We start from the raw sequence: 20,613 nt of genomic DNA, 5'->3' as shown, positions 1-20,613 counted from the left end.
GCAGAAAAACAGCCCCAAAGCATGATGTTTATATTTTGGTTTCATCTGACCATATGACATTCTCCCAATCTTCTTCTGGATCATCCAAATGCTCTCTAGCAAACTTCAGATGGGCCTGGACATGTACTGGCTTAAGCAGGGGGACACGTCTTGCACTGCAGGATTTGAGTCCCTGGCGGCGTAGTGTGTTACTGATGGTAGGCTTTGTTACTTTGGTCCCAGCTCTCTGCAGGTCATTCACTAGGTCCCCCCGTGTGGTTCTGGGATTTTTGTGATCATTTTGACCCCACGGGGTGAGATCTTGCGTGGAGCCCCAGATCGAGGGAGATTATCAGTGGTCTTGTATGTCTTCCATTTCCTAATAATTGCTCCCACAGTTGATTTCTTCAAACCAAGCTGCTTACCTATTGCAGATTCAGTCTTCCCAGCCTGGTGCAGGTCTACAATTTTGTTTCTGGTGTCCTTTGACAGCTCTTTGGTCTTGGCCATAGTGGAGTTTGGAATGTGACTGTTTGAGGTTGTGGACAGGTGTCTTTTATACTGATAACAAGTTCAAACAGGTGCCATTAATACAGGTAACGAGTGGAGGACAGAGGAGCCTCTTAAAGAAGAAGTTACAGGTCTGTGAGAGCCAGAAATCTTGCTTGCTAGTAGGTGACCAAATACTTATTTTCCACCATCATTTGCAAATAAATTTATTAAAAATCCTACAATGTGATTTTCTGGATATTTTTTTCTAATTTTCTTGAAGTGTACCTATGATGGAAATTACAGGCCTCTCTCATCTTTTTAAGTGGGAGAACTTGCACAATTGGTGGCTGACTAAATACTTTTTTGCCCCACTGTATTTTCTATTCCTCCCACCATTAGGTTTGTTACTGCTACACATGAAACAAACTGGCGTAAACAAAATGTAGAGTTACGGGCAGAGATGACTCTGTTCCTAACCAACAGGGTCTGGTACCAACATTATGGATGTTCCTAACCAACAGAGTCTGGTACCAACATTATGGATGTTCCTAACCAACAGGGTCTGGTACCAACATTATGGATGTTCCTAACCAACAGGGTCTGGTACCAACATTATGGATGTTCCTAACCAACAGGGTCTGGTACCAACATTATGGATGTTCCTAACCAACAGGGTCTGGTACCAACATTATGGATGTTCCTAACCAACAGGGTCTGGTACCAACATTATGGATGTTCCTAACCAACAGAGTCTGGTACCAACATTATGGATGTTCCTAACCAACAGGGTCTGGTACCAACATTATGGATGTTCCTAACCAACAGGGTCTGGTACCAACATTATGGATGTTCCTAACCAACAGGGTCTGGTACCAACATTATGGATGTTCCTAACCAACAGGGTCTGGTACCAACATTATGGATGTTCCTAACCAACAGGGTCTGGTACCAACATTATGGATGTTCCTAACCAACAGGGTCTGGTACCAACATTATGGATGTTCCTAACCAACAGGGTCTGGTACCAACATTATGGATGTTCCTAACCAACAGGGTCTGGTACCAACATTATGGATGTTCCTAACCAACAGGGTCTGGTACCAACATTATGGATGTTCCTAACCAACAGAGTCTGGTACCAACATTATGGATGTTCCTAACCAACAGGGTCTGGTACCAACATTATGGATGTTCCTAACCAACAGGGTCTGGTACCAACATTATGGATGTTCCTAACCAACAGGGTCTGGTACCAACATTATGGATGTTCCTAACCAACAGAGTCTGGTACCAACATTATGGATGTTCCTAACCAACAGGGTCTGGTACCAACATTATGGATGTTCCTAACCAACAGGGTCTGGTACCAACATTATGGATGTTCCTAACCAACAGAGTCTGGTACCAACATTATGGATGTTCCTAACCAACAGGGTCTGGTACCAACATTATGGATGTTCCTAACCAACAGAGTCTGGTACCAACATTATGGATGTTCCTAACCAACAGGGTCTGGTACCAACATTATGGATGTTCCTAACCAACAGGGTCTGGTACCAACATTATGGATGTTCCTAACCAACAGAGTCTGGTACCAACATTATGGATGTTCCTAACCAACAGGGTCTGGTACCAACATTATGGATGTTCCTAACCAACAGGGTCTGGTACCAACATTATGGATGTTCCTAACCAACAGAGTCTGGTACCAACATTATGGATGTTCCTAACCAACAGGGTCTGGTACCAACATTATGGATGTTCCTAACCAACAGGGTCTGGTACCAACATTATGGATGTTCCTAACCAACAGGGTCTGGTACCAACATTATGGATGTTCCTAACCAACAGAGTCTGGTACCAACATTATGGATGTTCCTAACCAACAGGGTCTGGTACCAACATTATGGATGTTCCTAACCAACAGGGTCTGGTACCAACATTATGGATGTTCCTAACCAACAGGGTCTGGTACCAACATTATGGATGTTCCTAACCAACAGGGTCTGGTACCAACATTATGGATGTTCCTAACCAACAGAGTCTGGTACCAACATTATGGATGTTCCTAACCAACAGGGTCTGGTACCAACATTATGGATGTTCCTAACCAACAGAGTCTGGTACCAACATTATGGATGTTCCTAACCAACAGGGTCTGGTACCAACATTATGGATGTTCCTAACCAACAGGGTCTGGTACCAACATTATGGATGTTCCTAACCAACAGAGTCTGGTACCAACATTATGGATGTTCCTAACCAACAGGGTCTGGTACCAACATTATGGATGTTCCTAACCAACAGGGTCTGGTACCAACATTATGGATGTTCCTAACCAACAGAGTCTGGTACCAACATTATGGATGTTCCTAACCAACAGAGTCTGGTACCAACATTATGGATGTTCCTAACCAACAGGGTCTGGTACCAACATTATGGATGTTCCTAACCAACAGGGTCTGGTACCAACATTATGGATGTTCCTAACCAACAGAGTCTGGTACCAACATTATGGATGTTCCTAACCAACAGGGTCTGGTACCAACATTATGGATGTTCCTAACCAACAGGGTCTGGTACCAACATTATGGATGTTCCTAACCAACAGGGTCTGGTACCAACATTATGGATGTTCCTAACCAACAGGGTCTGGTACCAACATTATGGATGTTCCTAACCAACAGAGTCTGGTACCAACATTATGGATGTTCCTAACCAACAGGGTCTGGTACCAACATTATGGATGTTCCTAACCAACAGAGTCTGGTACCAACATTATGGATGTTCCTAACCAACAGGGTCTGGTACCAACATTATGGATGTTCCTAACCAACAGGGTCTGGTACCAACATTATGGATGTTCCTAACCAACAGAGTCTGGTACCAACATTATGGATGTTCCTAACCAACAGGGTCTGGTACCAACATTATGGATGTTCCTAACCAACAGAGTCTGGTACCAACATTATGGATGTTCCTAACCAACAGAGTCTGGTACCAACATTATGGATGTTCCTAACCAACAGAGTCTGGTACCAACATTATGGATGTTCCTAACCAACAGAGTCTGGTACCAACATTATGGATGTTCCTAACCAACAGAGTCTGGTACCAACATTATGGATGTTCCTAACCAACAGAGTCTGGTACCAACATTATGGATGTTCCTAACCAACAGAGTCTGGTACCAACATTATGGATGTTCCTAACCAACAGAGTCTGGTACCAACATTATGGATGTTCCTAACCAACAGGGTCTGGTACCAACATTATGGATGTTCCTAACCAACAGAGTCTGGTACCAACATTATGGATGTTCCTAACCAACAGGGTCTGGTACCAACATTATGGATGTTCCTAACCAACAGAGTCTGGTACCAACATTATGGATGTTCCTAACCAACAGAGTCTGGTACCAACATTATGGATGTTCCTAACCAACAGGGTCTGGTACCAACATTATGGATGTTCCTAACCAACAGAGTCTGGTACCAACATTATGGATGTTCCTAACCAACAGAGTCTGGTACCAACATTATGGATGTTCCTAACCAACAGGGTCTGGTACCAACATTATGGATGTTCCTAACCAACAGAGTCTGGTACCAACATTATGGATGTTCCTAACCAACAGAGTCTGGTACCAACATTATGGATGTTCCTAACCAACAGAGTCTGGTACCAACATTATGGATGTTCCTAACCAACAGAGTCTGGTACCAACATTATGGATGTTCCTAACCAACAGAGTCTGGTACCAACATTATGGATGTTCCTAACCAACAGGGTCTGGTACCAACATTATGGATGTTCCTAACCAACAGAGTCTGGTACCAACATTATGGATGTTCCTAACCAACAGAGTCTGGTACCAACATTATGGATGTTCCTAACCAACAGGGTCTGGTACCAACATTATGGATGTTCCTAACCAACAGAGTCTGGTACCAACATTATGGATGTTCCTAACCAACAGAGTCTGGTACCAACATTATGGATGTTCCTAACCAACAGAGTCTGGTACCAACATTATGGATGTTCCTAACCAACAGGGTCTGGTACCAACATTATGGATGTTCCTAACCAACAGGGTCTGGTACCAACATTATGGATGTTCCTAACCAACAGAGTCTGGTACCAACATTATGGATGTTCCTAACCAACAGGGTCTGGTACCAACATTATGGATGTTCCTAACCAACAGAGTCTGGTACCAACATTATGGATGTTCCTAACCAACAGAGTCTGGTACCAACATTATGGATGTTCCTAACCAACAGAGTCTGGTACCAACATTATGGATGTTCCTAACCAACAGAGTCTGGTACCAACATTATGGATGTTCCTAACCAACAGGGTCTGGTACCAACATTATGGATGTTCCTAACCAACAGGGTCTGGTACCAACATTATGGATATTCCTAACCAACAGAGTCTGGTACCAACATTATGGATGTTCCTAACCAACAGGGTCTGGTACCAACATTATGGATGTTCCTAACCAACAGAGTCTGGTACCAACATTATGGATGTTCCTAACCAACAGGGTCTGGTACCAACATTATGGATGTTCCTAACCAACAGGGTCTGGTACCAACATTATGGATGTTCCTAACCAACAGGGTCTGGTACCAACATTATGGATGTTCCTAACCAACAGAGTCTGGTACCAACATTATGGATGTTCCTAACCAACAGGGTCTGGTACCAACATTATGGATGTTCCTAACCAACAGGGTCTGGTACCAACATTATGGATGTTCCTAACCAACAGGGTCTGGTACCAACATTATGGATGTTCCTAACCAACAGAGTCTGGTACCAACATTATGGATGTTCCTAACCAACAGGGTCTGGTACCAACATTATGGATGTTCCTAACCAACAGGGTCTGGTACCAACATTATGGATGTTCCTAACCAACAGGGTCTGGTACCAACATTATGGATGTTCCTAACCAACAGAGTCTGGTACCAACATTATGGATGTTCCTAACCAACAGGGTCTGGTACCAACATTATGGATGTTCCTAACCAACAGGGTCTGGTACCAACATTATGGATGTTCCTAACCAACAGGGTCTGGTACCAACATTATGGATGTTCCTAACCAACAGGGTCTGGTACCAACATTATGGATGTTCCTAACCAACAGAGTCTGGTACCAACATTATGGATGTTCCTAACCAACAGGGTCTGGTACCAACATTATGGATGTTCCTAACCAACAGGGTCTGGTACCAACATTATGGATGTTCCTAACCAACAGAGTCTGGTACCAACATTATGGATGTTCCTAACCAACAGGGTCTGGTACCAACATTATGGATGTTCCTAACCAACAGAGTCTGGTACCAACATTATGGATGTTCCTAACCAACAGGGTCTGGTACCAACATTATGGATGTTCCTAACCAACAGGGTCTGGTACCAACATTATGGATGTTCCTAACCAACAGAGTCTGGTACCAACATTATGGATGTTCCTAACCAACAGAGTCTGGTACCAACATTATTGAGTTCTGTTCAATCCGTATCGCAAAAGTTCAGCATTACAGTGTGATTTAAAGGCGTTAGCAGAGACTGCATTCACAGTAAACGCTGCATATGTCAGCTCAATGGGAAAGGACCTTTACATTTCTATCACAGAGTCTGTATTGCTTCAGCGATACGAATTGAATAGAGGCCCCTGTACTAACATTATGAATGGTCTATCCCCTGGTTGTAGAACAGACAGTATGAATGGTCTATCCCCTGGTTGTTGAACAGACATTATGAATGGTCTATCCCCTGGTTGTAGAACAGACATTATGAATGGTCTATCCCCTGGTTGTAGAACAGACATTATGAATGGTCTATCCCCCGGTTGTTGAACAGACATTATGAATGGTCTATCCCCTGGTTGTTAAACAGACATTATGAATGGTCTATCCCCTGGTTGTAGAACAGACATTATGAATGGTCTATCCCCTGGTTGTTGAACAGACATTATGAATGGTCTATCCCCTGGTTGTAGAACAGACATTATGAATGGTCTATCCCCTGGTTGTAGAACAGACATTATGAATGGTCTATCCCCTGGTTGTAGAACAGACATTATGAATGGTCTATCCCCTGGTTGTTGAACAGACATTATGAATGGTCTATCCCCTGGTTGTAGAACAGACATTATGAATGGTCTATCCCCTGGTTGTAGAACAGACATTATGAATGGTCTATCCCCTGGTTGTTGAACAGACATTATGAATGGTCTATCCCCTGGTTGTTGAACAGACATTATGAATGGTCTATCCCCTGGTTGTAGAACATACATTATGAATGGTCTATCCCCTGGTTGTAGAACAGACAGTATGAATGGTCTATACCCTGGTTGTAGAACAGACATTATGAATGGTCTATCCCCTGGTTGTAGAACAGACATTATGAATGATCTATCCCCTGGTTGTTGAACAGACATTATGAATGGTCTATCCCCTGGTTGTTAAACAGACATTATGAATGGTCTATCCCCTGGTTGTAGAACAGACATTATGAATGGTCTATCCCCTGGTTGCAGAACAGACATTATGAATGGTCTATCCCCTGGTTGTTGAACAGACATTATGCATGGTCTATCCCCTGGTTGTAGAACAGACATTATGAATGGTCTATCCCCTGGTTGTTGAACAGACATTATGAATGGTCTATCCCCTGGTTGTAGAACAGACATTATGAATGGTCTATCCCCTGGTTGTAGAACAGACATTATGAATGGTCTATCCCCTGGTTGTAGAACAGACATTATGAATGGTCTATCCCCTGGTTGTAGAACAGACATTATGAATGGTCTATCCCCTGGTTGTAGAACAGACATTATGAATGGTCTATCCCCTGGTTGTAGAACAGACATTATGAATGGTCTATCCCCTGGTTGTAGACCAGACATTATGAATGGTCTATCCCCTGGTTGTAGAACAGACATTATGAATGGTCTATCCCCTGGTTGTTAAACAGACATTATGAATGGTCTATCCCCTGGTTGTAGAACAGACATTATGAATGGTCTATCCCCTGGTTGTAGAACAGACATTATGAATGGTCTATCCCCTGGTTGTAGAACAGACATTATGAATGGTCTATCCCCTGGTTGTAGAACAGACATTATGAATGGTCTATCCCCTGGTTGTAGAACAGACATTATGAATGGTCTATACCCTGGTTGTAGAACAGACATTATGAATGGTCTATCCCCTGGTTGTAGAACAGACATTATGAATGGTCTATCCCCTGGTTGTTGAACAGACATTATGAATGGTCTATCCCCTGGTTGTTAAACAGACATTATGAATGGTCTATCCCCTGGTTGTAGAACAGACATTATGAATGGTCTATCCCCTGGTTGTTGAACAGACATTATGAATGGTCTATCCCCTGGTTGTAGAACAGACATTATGAATGGTCTATCCCCTGGTTGTAGAACAGACATTATGAATGGTCTATACCCTGGTTGTTGAACAGACATTATGAATGGTCTATCCCCTGGTTGTAGAACAGACATTATGAATGGTCTATCCCCTGGTTGTTGAACAGACATTATGAATGGTCTATCCCCTGGTTGTAGAACAGACATTATGAATGGTCTATCCCCTGGTTGTAGAACATACATTATGAATGGTCTATCCCCTGGTTGTTGAACAGACATTATGAATGGTCTATGCCCTGGTTGTTGAACAGACATTATGAATGGTCTATCCCCTGGTTGTTGAACAGACATTATGAATGGTCTATCCCCTGGTTGTAGAACATACATTATGAATGGTCTATCCCCTGGTTGTAGAACAGACATTATGAATGGTCTATACCCTGGTTGTAGAACAGACATTATGAATGGTCTATCCCCTGGTTGTAGAACAGACATTATGAATGGTCTATCCCCTGGTTGTTGAACAGACATTATGAATGGTCTATCCCCTGGTTGTTAAACAGACATTATGAATGGTCTATCCCCTGGTTGTAGAACAGACATTATGAATGGTCTATCCCCTGGTTGCAGAACAGACATTATGAATGGTCTATCCCCTGGTTGTTGAACAGACATTATGAATGGTCTATCCCCTGGTTGTAGAACAGACATTATGAATGGTCTATCCCCTGGTTGTAGAACAGACATTATGAATGGTCTATAACCTGGTTGTTGAACAGACATTATGAATGGTCTATCCCCTGGTTATAGAACAAACATTATGAATGGTCTATCCCCTGGTTGTAGAACAGACATTATGAATGGTCTATCCCCTGGTTGTTGAACAGACATTATGAATGGTCTATCCCCTGGTTGTTGAACAGACATTATGAATGGTCTATCCCCTGGTTGTAGAACAGACATTATGAATGGTCTATCCCCTGGTTGTTGAACAGACATTATGAATGGTCTATCCCCTGGTTGTAGAACAGACATTATGAATGGTCTATCCCCTGGTTGTTGAACAGACATTATGAATGGTCTATCCCCTGGTTGTAGAACAGACATTATGAATGGTCTATCCCCTGGTTGTAGAACAGACATTATGAATGGTCTATCCCCTGGTTGTAGAACAGACATTATGAATGGTCTATCCCCTGGTTGTTGAACAGACATTATGAATGGTCTATCCCCTGGTTGTTGAACAGACATTATGAATGGTCTATCCCCTGGTTGTTGAACAGACATTATGAATGGTCTATCCCCTGGTTGTAGAACATACATTATGAATGGTCTATCCCCTGGTTGTAGAACAGACATTATGAATGGTCTATACCCTGGTTGTAGAACAGACATTATGAATGGTCTATCCCCTGGTTGTAGAACAGACATTATGAATGGTCTATCCCCTGGTTGTTGAACAGACATTATGAATGGTCTATCCCCTGGTTGTTAAACAGACATTATGAATGGTCTATCCCCTGGTTGTAGAACAGACATTATGAATGGTCTATCCCCTGGTTGCAGAACAGACATTATGAATGGTCTATCCCCTGGTTGTTGAACAGACATTATGAATGGTCTATCCCCTGGTTGTAGAACAGACATTATGAATGGTCTATCCCCTGGTTGTAGAACAGACATTATGAATGGTCTATAACCTGGTTGTTGAACAGACATTATGAATGGTCTATCCCCTGGTTATAGAACAGACATTATGAATGGTCTATCCCCTGGTTGTAGAACAGACATTATGAATGGTCTATCCCCTGGTTGTTGAACAGACATTATGAATGGTCTATCCCCTGGTTGTTGAACAGACATTATGAATGGTCTATCCCCTGGTTGTAGAACAGACATTATGAATGGTCTATCCCCTGGTTGTTGAACAGACATTATGAATGGTCTATCCCCTGGTTGTAGAACAGACATTATGAATGGTCTATCCCCTGGTTGTTGAACAGACATTATGAATGGTCTATCCCCTGGTTGTAGAACAGACATTATGAATGGTCTATCCCCTGGTTGTAGAACAGACATTATGAATGTGCAAACAAACATCTGATCTGTAGAAGTGCATACTACATACATGCTCACAAGGTAACGTAGTAGAGATTGAGTAGAATAATGCACACAGTGAACAGATAAATCCAAGATGGTGTAGCAGTAAGATGTGTTTGTTTTTGTCCCGTGTAAATATTCATTTTTTCCTTCTTTTTTTGTATACATTTCAATATATTTTAATCTCTTTTTTTCAATTTTTGGATTAAATATACCTTCCTGCAACCCGCCTCACCCAATGTGGTAAGGATCTGCTATTTTTTAGACCTTATAACTGGACCCTCCATCAGAAGCTAGCCATCAAAAGTTAGCTAGCTAATTAGCTACTAGCTATTTAGTCATTGTTAGCCACTGCTAGCGGTTTTTACCTTAAGCTCAGACAGCAGCCGCTTTAGCCCGGATAGCCCGAATAATACCTGCCAGTCTGCACAGCGCGATATCAGCCCTGAGCATATCGGACTGCTTTTTTCCATTACATCACTGGATTCCTGTCGCAAGCTCTGGACCATTACACCGGATCATAGCAGCTAGCTAGCTGATACCGAGTAGCTATTGTGGCTAACGTCCTTTTCCAGAAACAAGCACCAGTTAGCATCGAGCTAGGCCCATCTCCCGGCTAGCAAACGAAGTACACCAACTACAATACATCACTTGCCAATTGGCCTGGACCCTTTGTCGACACGGAGCCCCGCCGATCCATCACGACTGGTCTGCTGGTCTGCTGACGTAACTCGGCCGATGTGCTCTCAACCGGCCTCTGCGTCGTGGATTTTGGTGAAGACCCATCTGCTAGCCCCGGCCCGCTTGCTTCCTGAATGCCGTGTCTCCCGCTCGCCTAGCGTAGTAACGACTACCGAACGGCTCCCTGTTTCATCTATTGCTGCTCATTGGACCCTATGAGCACTCGGCTACCCAGCCGATGCCTGCTGGACTGTTCATTAACACAGTACTTCATTTTGTTAATCTGTCGGCCCCAGCCTCGAACTCAGGCCCTGTGTGTAGCTAACTGACCCTCTCTGCCCATTCATCGCCATTTACCCGTTGTTGATGTCTTAGCTGTGTACCCGTTGTTGTCTTACCCGTTGTTATCTTAGCTCTCCCAATCAACACCTGTGATTGCTTTATGCCTCTCTCTAATGTCAATATGCCTTGTATACTTCTGTTTAGGGTAGCTCTCATTGTTTTATTGTACTGTGGAACCCCTAGTCCCGCTCAACATGCCTCAGATAGCTCCTTTGTCCCACCCCCCACACATGCGGAGACCGCACCTAGCTTAACTGGCGCCTCCAGATATGCAACCTCTCTCATCGTCACTCAATGCCTACGTATACCTCCACTTTACTCGCACCCTACCATACTCTTGTCTGTACATTATGCCCTGAATCTATCCTACCACGCTCAGAAATCTGCTCCTTTTATTCTTTGTTCCCAACGCACTAGACGACCAGTTCTTATAGCCTTTAGCCGTACCCTCATCCTACTCCTCCTCTGTTCCTCTTTGTGATGTAGAGGTTAACCCAGGCCCTGTGTGTCCCCAGGCGCTCTCATTTGTTGACTTCTGTAACTGTAAAAGCCTTGGATTCATGCATGTTAACATCAGAAGCCTCCTCCCTAAGTTTGCTTTATTCACTGCTTTAGCACACTCCGCAAACCCTGATGTCCTAGCCGTGTCTGAATCCTGGCTTAGGAAGGCCACCAAAAATTCTGAAATTTCCATCCCCAATTACAAAATTTTCCGTCAAGATAGAACTGCTAAAGGGGGCGGAGTTGCAATCTACTGCAGAGATAGCCTGCAGAGTTCTGTCATACTATCCAGGTCTATGCCCAAACAGTTCGAGATTCTACTTTTAAAAATCTATCTCTCCAGAAATAAGTCCCTCACTGTTGCCGCTTGGTATAGACCCCCCTCAGCTTCCAGCTGTGCCCTGGACACCATATGTGAATTGATTGACCCCCATCTATCGTCAGAGTTCGTACTGTTAGGTGACCTAAACTGGGATATGCTTAACACCCCGGCAGTCCTACAATCTAAGCTAGATGCCCTCAATCTCACACAAATTATCAAGGAACCTACCAGGTACAACCCCAAATCCATAAACATGGTCACCTTCATAGATATCATCCTGACCAACTTGCCCTATAAATACACCTCTGCTGTTTTCAACCAGGATCTCAGCGATTACTGCCTCATTGCCTGCGTCCGTTAAGGGTCCGCGGTCAAACGACCACCCCTCATCACTGTCAAATGCTCCCTAAAACACCTCTGCGAGCAGGCCTTTCTAATCGACCTGGCCCGGGTATTCTGGAAGGATATTGACCTCATCCCGTCAGTAGAGGATGCCTGGTTGTTCTTTAAAAGTGCTTTCCTCACCATCTTAAGTAAACATGCCCCTTTCAAAAAATGTAGAACCAAGAATAGATATAGCCCTTGCTTCACTCCAGACTTGACTGCCCTTGACCAGCACAAAAACATCCTGTGGCGTACTGCACTAGCATCGAATAGTCCCCGCGATATGCAACTTTTCAGGGAAGTCAGGAACCAATATACACAGTCAGTTTGGAAAGCAAAGGCTAGCTTTTTCAAACAGAAATTTGCATCCTGCAGCACTAATTCCAAAAAGTTTTGGGACACTGTAAAGTCCATGGAGAATAAGAGCACCTCCTTCCAGCTGCCCACCGCACTGAGGCTAGGAAACTCTGTCACCACCGATAAATCTTTATTTTATTTTTTTATTTTTTATTTTACCGTTATTTTACCAGGTAAGTTGACTGAGAACACGTTCTCATTTGCAGCAACGACCTGGGGAATAGTTACAGGGGAGAGGAGGGGGATGAAAGAGCCAATTGTAAAATCCATGATAATCGAGAATTTCAATAAGCATTTCTCTACGGCTGGCCATGCTTTCCACCTGGCTACCCCAACCCCGGCCAACAGCTCTGCACCCCCCGCAGCAATTGGCCCAAGCCCCCCCCCCCCCCCCGCTTCTCCTTCACCCAAATTCAGACAGCTGATGTTCTGATCGAGCTGCAAAATCTGGATCCCTACAAATCAGCTGGGCTGGACAATCTGGACCCTCTCTTCCTAAAATTATCTGCCGCCATTGTTGCAACCCCTATTACTAGTCTGTTCAACCTCTCTTTCGAATCGTCTGAGATTCCTAAAGATTGGAAAGCGGCCACGATCATCCCCCTCTTCAAAGGGGGAGACACTCTATACCCAAACTGTTACAGACCTATATCCACCCTGCCCTGCCTTTCTAAAGTCTTCGAAAGCCAAGTGAACAAACAGATTTCGACCATTTTGAATCCCACTGTACCTTCTCCGCTATGCAATCCGGTTTCCGAGCTAGTCACGGGTGCACCTCAGCCACGCTGAAGGTCCTAATATCATAACTGCCATCGATAAGAGACATTACTGTGCAGCCGTCTTCATCGACCTGGCCAAGGCTTTCGACTCTTGTCAATCACCGTATTCTTATTGGCAGACTTAACAGCCTTGGTTTATCTAATGACTGCCTCGCCTGGTTCACTAACTACTTCTCAGATAGAGTTCAGTGTGTCAAATCGGAGGGCCTGTTGTCCGGACCTCTGGCAGTCTATGTGGGTGCCACAGGGTTCAATTCTTGGGCCGACTCTTTTCTCTGTATATATCAATGATGTCGTTCTTGCTGCGGGTGATTCTTCGATCCACCTCTACGCAGATGGCACCATTCTGTATACATCTGGCCCTTCTTTGGACATTGTGTTAACAAACCTCCACACGAGCTTCAATGCCATACAACACTCCTTCCGTGGCCTCCAACTGCTCTTAAATGCTAGTAAAACGAAAGGCATGCTCTTCAACCGATCGCTGCCAGCACCCGCCCGCCCGACTTGCATCACTACTCTGGACGGTTCTGACTTAGAATATGTGGACAACTATAAATACCTAGGTGTCTGTCTAGACTGTAAACTCTCCTTCCAGACTCATATTAAGTGTAACGATCGTCATATAGAGGAGAAGGAGAAGACCAAGGTGCAGCGTGGTAAGTATTCATAATTCCTTTTAATGAATACGAATACTAGAACAAAACAACAAAAACGATAAACGAACAGTTCTGCAAGGTGACATACACTAAACAGAAAACAATCACCCACCAACACAGGTGGGAACAGGCTACCTAAGTATGATTCTCAATCAGAGACAACGATAGACAGCTGCCTCTGATTGAGAACCATACCAGGCCAAACACACAGAAATACAAAACAAGGACAACATAGAACACCAGACATAGAATTCCCACCCAAACTCACGCCCTGACCAACCAAAATAGAGACAAAAAAGGAACTCTACGGTCAGGGCGTGACAGTACCCCCCCCAAAGGTGCGGACTCCGGCCGCAAAACCTGAACCTATAGGGGAGGGTCTGGGTGGGCATTTCACCGCGGTGGCGGCTCTGGTGCGGGACCCTTACCGCTGACCCCGGACCGGGGACCCTCGCAGCAGGCCCCGGACAGGAGGGCGACTCTGGCTGCTCCGGACAGGAGGGCGACTCTGGCTGCTCCGGACAGGAGGGAGACTGGCTGCTCCGGACAGGAGGGAGACTCTGGAGGCTCTGGACTAGAGGGCGTCGCTGGAGTCTCCGGACTGGAGGGCGTCGCTGGAGGCTCCGGACTAGAGGGCGTCGCTGGAGGCTCCGCACAAGAGGGCGACGCTGGAGGCTTCGTACTAGAGGGCGACGCTGGAGGCATCGTGCCATATCTCCTCACTGGAGGCTTCGTGCCATGGATCTTCACTGGAGGCTTCGTGCCATGGATCATCACTGGAGGCTTCGTGCCATGGATTATCACTGGAGGCTTCTTGCCATGGATCATCACTGGAGGCTTTCGTGCCATGGATCATCACTGGAGGCTTCGTGCCATGGATCATCACTGGAGGCTTCGTGCCATGGATTATCACTGGAGGCTTCTTACCATGGATCATCACTGGAGGCTTCGTGCCATGGATCATCACTGGAGGCTTCGTGCCATGGATCATCACTGGAGGCTTCGTGCCATGGATCACCACTGGAGGCTTCTTGCCATGGATCATCACTGGAGGCTTCGTGCCATGGATTATCACTGGAGGCTTCTTACCATGGATCATCACTGGAGGCTTCGTGCCATGGATCATCACTGGAGGCTTCGTGCCATGGAACATCACTGGAGGCTTTGTGCCATGGATCATCACTGGAGGCTTCTTACCATGGATCATCACTGGAGGCTTCGTGCCATGGATCATCACTGGAGGGTTCGTGCCATGGATCATCGCTGGAGGCTTCGTGCCATGAATCATCACTGGAGGCTTGGCTCTGGGAGAAGGCACATGAATCACCAGGCTGGGGAGACATGCAGGAGGATTAGGGCTTAGCACAGGCACAGGACTCACCAGGCTGGGGAGACATGCAGGAGGCCTCATCCTTGACAGAGGCACCGGATACACTGGGCTGTGGAGGCGCACTGGAGGTCTCGAGAAAAAAGCCTGCACAACCTGTCCTGGCTGTATGGTGACTTTGGCCCTGCCCCTGTGGGGCGCAGGCACAGGACGCACTGGGCTGTGCAGACGCACTGGAGACACGGTGCGCAAAGCTGGCGAAGGATAACGCGGGCCGAGGAGACGCACTGGAGACCAGATGCGCTGAGCTGGCATCATCCCTCCTGGCTCGATGCCCACTCTAGCCCGGCAGATGCGAGGAGCTGCGATGTAGCGCACCGGGCTATGCACATGTACTGGAGACACCGTGCGCTCCACCGCATAGCACGGTGCCTGACCAGTACAACGCTAGCCACGGTAAGCACGGGTAGTTAGCTCAGGTCTCCTACCTGACTCCGCCAATCTCCCCGTGTGTCTCCCCCCCCAAAAATTCTGGGGCTGCCTCTCGTGCACTTCTCCTCGAGCTAAATCCTCATAGCGTCGCCGCTCTGCTTTAGCTGCTTCCAGCTCCTCTTTAGGACGGCGATACTCTCCCGGCTGTGCCCATGGTCCTTTGCCGTCCAAAATTTCCTCCCATGTCCAGGAGTCCATTTTCCCACGCTGCTTGGTCATTTGTTGGTGGATGATTCTGTAACGATCGTCGTATAGAGGAGAAGGAGAAGACCAAGGTGCAGCGTGGTAAGTATTCATAATTCCTTTTAATGAATACGAATACTAGAACAAAACAACAAAAACAATAAACGAACAGTTCTGCAAGGTGACATATACTAAACAGAAAACAACCACCCACAAACACAGGTGGGAACAGGCTACCTAAGTATCATTCTCAATCAGAGACAACGATAGACAGGTGCCTCTGATTGAGAACCATACCAGGCCAAACACACAGAAATACAAAACAAGGACAACATAGAACACCAGACATAGAATTCCCACCCAAACTCACGCCCTGACCAACCAAAATAGAGACAAAAAAGGATCTCTACGGTCAGGGAGTGACATTAAGCATCTCCAATCCAAAATTAAATCTAGAATCGGCTTTGTATATTGCAACAAAGCCTCCTTCACTCATGCTGCCAAACACACCCTCGTAAAACTGACTATCCTACCGATCCTTGACTTCGGCGATGTAATTTACAAAATAGCCTCCAACACTCTACTCAGCAAATTGGATGCAGTCTATCACAGTCCCATCCGTTTTGTCACCAAATCCCCATATACTACCCACCACTGCGACCTGTATGCTCTCGATGGCTGGTCCTCACTTCATATTCGTCGCCAAACCCACTGGCTCCAGGTCATCTATAAGTCTTTGCTAGGTAAAGCTCCGCCTTATCTCAGCTCACTGGTCACCATAGCAACACCCACCCGTAGCACACGCTCCAGCAGGTATATTTCACTGGTCATCCCCAAAGCCAACACCCCCTTTGGCCGCCTTTTCTTCCAGTTCTCTGCTGCCAATGGCTGGAATGAATTGCAAAAATCACTGAGGTTGGAGACTTATATCTCCCTCACTAACTTAAAGCAACAGCTGTCAGAGCAGCTTACCGATTGCTGCAGCTGTACACAGCCCATCTGTAAATAGCCCATCCAACCAACTATCTACTAGTGGTCGACCGATTATGATTTTTCAACGCTGATACCGATACCGATTATTGGAGGACCAAAAAAAGCCGACACCGATTAATCTGCCGAATTTTAAAAATGTATTTGTAATAATGACAATTACAACAATACTGAATGAACACTTATTTAAACTTAATATAATACATCAATAAAATCAATTTAGCCTCAAATAAATAATGAAACATGTTCAATTTGGTTTAAATAATGCAAAAACAAAGTGTTGGAGAAGAAAGTAAAAGTGCAATATGTGCCATGTAAGAAAGCTAACGTTTAAGTTCCTTGCTCAGAACATGAGAACATATGAAAGCTGGTGGTTCCTTTTAACATGAGTCTTCAATATTCCCAGGTAAGAAGTTTTAGGTTGTAGTTATTATAGGAATTATAGGACTATTTCTCTCTATATCATTTGTATTTCATTAACCTTTGACTATTGGATGTTCTTATAGGCACTTTAGTATTGCCAGTGTAACAGTATAGCTTCCGTCCCTCTCCTCGCTCCTACCTGGGCTCGAACAGGAACACGTCGACAACAGCCACCCTTGAAGCAGCGTTACCCATGCAGAGCAAGGGGAACAACCACTCCAAGTCTCAGAGCGAGTGACGTTTGAAACGCTATTAGCGCGCACCCCGCTAACTAGCTAGCCATTTCACATCGGTTACACCAGCCTAATCTCGGGAGTTGATAGGCTTGAAGACATAAACAGCTCAATGCTTGAAGCACAACGAAGAGCTGCTGGCAAAACTCACGAAAGTGCTGTTTGAATGAATGCTTACGAGCCTGCTGGTGCCTACCCCCGCTCTGTCAGACTGCTCTATCAAATCATAGACTTAGTTATAACATAATAACACACAGAAATACGAGCCTTAGGTCATTAATATGGTCGAATCCGGAAACTATCATCTCGAAAACAAGACGTTTATTCTTTCAGTGAAATACGGAACCGTTCCGTATTTTATCTAACGGGTGGCATCCATAAGTCTAAATATTCCTGTTACATTGCACAACCTTCAATGTTATGTTATAATTACGTAAAATTCTGGCAAATTAGGCGGCCCAAACTGTTGCATATACACTGACTCTGCGTGCAATGAACGCAAGAGAAGTGACACAATTTCACCTGGTTAATATTGCCTGCTAACCTGGATTTATTTTAGCTAAATATGCAGGTTTAAAAATATATACTTCTGTGTATTGATTTTAAGAAAGGCATTGATGTTTATGGTTAGGTACACATTGGAGCAACGATACGCACCGCATCGATTATATGCAATGCAGGACACGCTAGATAAACTAGTAATATCATCAACCATGTGTAGTTAACTAGTGATTATGATTGATTGATTGTTTTTATAAGATAAGTTTAATGCTAGCTAGCAACTTGCCTTTGCTTACTGCATTCGCGTAACAGGCAGGCTCCTCGTGGAGTTCAATGTAATCAGGTGGTTAGAGCGTTGGACTAGTTAACTGTAAGGTTGCAAGATTGAATCTCCCGAGCTGACAAGGTAAAAATCTATCGTTCTGCCCCCGAACGAGGCAGTTAACCCACCGTTCCTAGGCCGTCATTGAAAATAAGAATGTGTTCTTAACTAACTTGCCTAGTTAAATAAAGATTAAATAAAGGTGTAAAAAATAAATAAAAAATATTAAAAAATCTGCAAAATCTGTGTCCAAAAATACCGATTTCCGATTGTTATGAAAACTTGAAATCGGCCCTAATTAATCGGCCATTCCGATTAATCGGTCGACCTCTACTACCTACCTCATCCCCATATTTGTTTTTGTTTTTCTGCTCTTTTGCACACCAGTATTTCTACTTGCACATCCTCATCTGCACATCTATCACTCCAGTGTTAATTGCTCATTTGTAATTACTTCGCCACTATGGCCTATTTTATTGCCTTACCTCCTTACTTCATTTGCACACACTGTATACAGATGTTTCTATTGTGTTATTGACTGTACATTTGTTTATCCCATGTGTAACTCTGTGTTGTTGTTTTTGTCGCACTGCTTTGCTTTATCTTGGCCAAGTCGCAATTGTAAATGAGAACTTGTTCTCTACTGGCCTACCTGGTTAATTAAAAAGAGGTTAAGTAAAATAAAATAAATAGTCTGGAAGCAGCAGAGGCTCAGCAGCAGAGCACAGGACCACTGTTCAGTTGTGGAACCTATCAAGGCTCTCTAAAGACTAGTGTAGAATGTCTATCTTCTCATGACACTCTCCAGATATTGATCATCAGTTGACATGAAGCACCTGCCCTAAAGACTGCTCCTAACCTCCTTTGATTGTCATGGATTTCCATTCTAAATCTATCCAACTGTCCTGGAATTGCATGGACAGGAGAGGTTATTGAGTTGTGTTGGGGAGGATTTACCTTATAATTGAGTTCTGGCTACTGCATTAGAGGGGGATTTGGAGTACAGTACATAGGATCGATTTCCTTTGTGGGCTCCGCCAGTCAGAAGTACATTATCACACAAAATGAAACAGACAGTGTGTCAACAGAGGGTTAGAGATACATGCTTGTGGTGTGCGTCAGTGGGACATGTAGACAATAATCTATCGATGTCTGAGTTAGCCAGACCTCACTACACTGAGATTGATGCAAACTGTGCCTGGAGAATTAACTACAACTAAATATAAGTGTGTCTGTGTGCATGCTAATCTCCTGTCGTTGTGCCCTTGAGCAAACCTCTAAACTGCACAGTGGCTGACCCTGGATTCCAACCCCTCAGGGTCTGTGTGAGAATTTCTCGAGGGGTTGGGTTACGCATTTCTGTGATCTGAAAATGACAATATCCTGTAGTATACCTCTATTCTATTATCTGTGTGGGTGTGTCTCTGTGTGTGTCTGTGTGCTACATTACTAACCGTGGTGTATTTCCCCAGCTGGCAGAGCGATGGGAAGGTCTCCTGATGAGCCTTGCGTATCTTCTCTATGATGGCCTCTTGTTCTGCACTCAGCTCGTAGTTCTCTGTCAGCTCTGGCTTGGGACTCTCCTTCTTCTTCTTATTGCGGTCGTTCCGGACAGCTGAGAGAGAGGAAAAGAAAGGAATGGGAAAAGGTTAACTAACAAATGTCAACAATAAAAAGTTAATTGAAGCCTAAAAAGCATCCTACACATTTTGGACATATCAACCATTCAGCACAGTGTTGGCGTTAGGCTGCATTTGTATTTGTATTTATTATGGATCCCCATTAGTTCCTGAAAAAGCAGCAGCTACTCTTCCTGGGGTCCAGCAAAATGAAGGCAGTTAAAGGCAGTTATTAGTGAGCTACTCATATTCACAACGTGTGTGATTTAAGATGTGAGTTGTCTGGAATTGCACAATGTACTAAAATATACAACACCACTTACGACAAGGAGACTGAGTCCATGCAGTAACTATCTTCTGCCATGACAACTGTGTATTTAAGCACACATTATCTATCTTCAGCACCACCAGCCACAGAACACAAATGGTTAAACTCTCTGTCACTCAGTCTTTCTCTGTCAGCTTAGTGTCATCACTGTACAACATTAAAGCTACAATATGTAACTTTTTGGGCGACCTGACC

At 44.6% G+C, this 20,613-nt stretch overlaps 1 protein-coding gene across 2 annotated transcripts in view; it reads right to left on the bottom strand.

Annotated features, from left to right (window-relative positions):
- The window catches only part of LOC139554931 (retinoic acid receptor beta-like), a 238,434-nt gene that overhangs the window by 36,262 nt on the left and 181,559 nt on the right, over positions 1 to 20,613 (bottom strand). For both annotated transcript variants that reach the window (XM_071368228.1, XM_071368227.1), the window contains one exon: positions 19,926 to 20,086. In XM_071368228.1, the coding sequence (XP_071224329.1) occupies positions 19,926 to 20,086 (161 nt within the window). The remainder of the gene's footprint in view (positions 1 to 19,925; positions 20,087 to 20,613) is intronic.

This window comes from Salvelinus alpinus, chromosome 26 (assembly GCF_045679555.1).
Source record: "Salvelinus alpinus chromosome 26, SLU_Salpinus.1, whole genome shotgun sequence".
In the NCBI taxonomy this organism is placed as follows: domain Eukaryota; kingdom Metazoa; phylum Chordata; class Actinopteri; order Salmoniformes; family Salmonidae; genus Salvelinus; species Salvelinus alpinus.
This window is presented reverse-complemented; position numbering and strand designations above follow the sequence as displayed.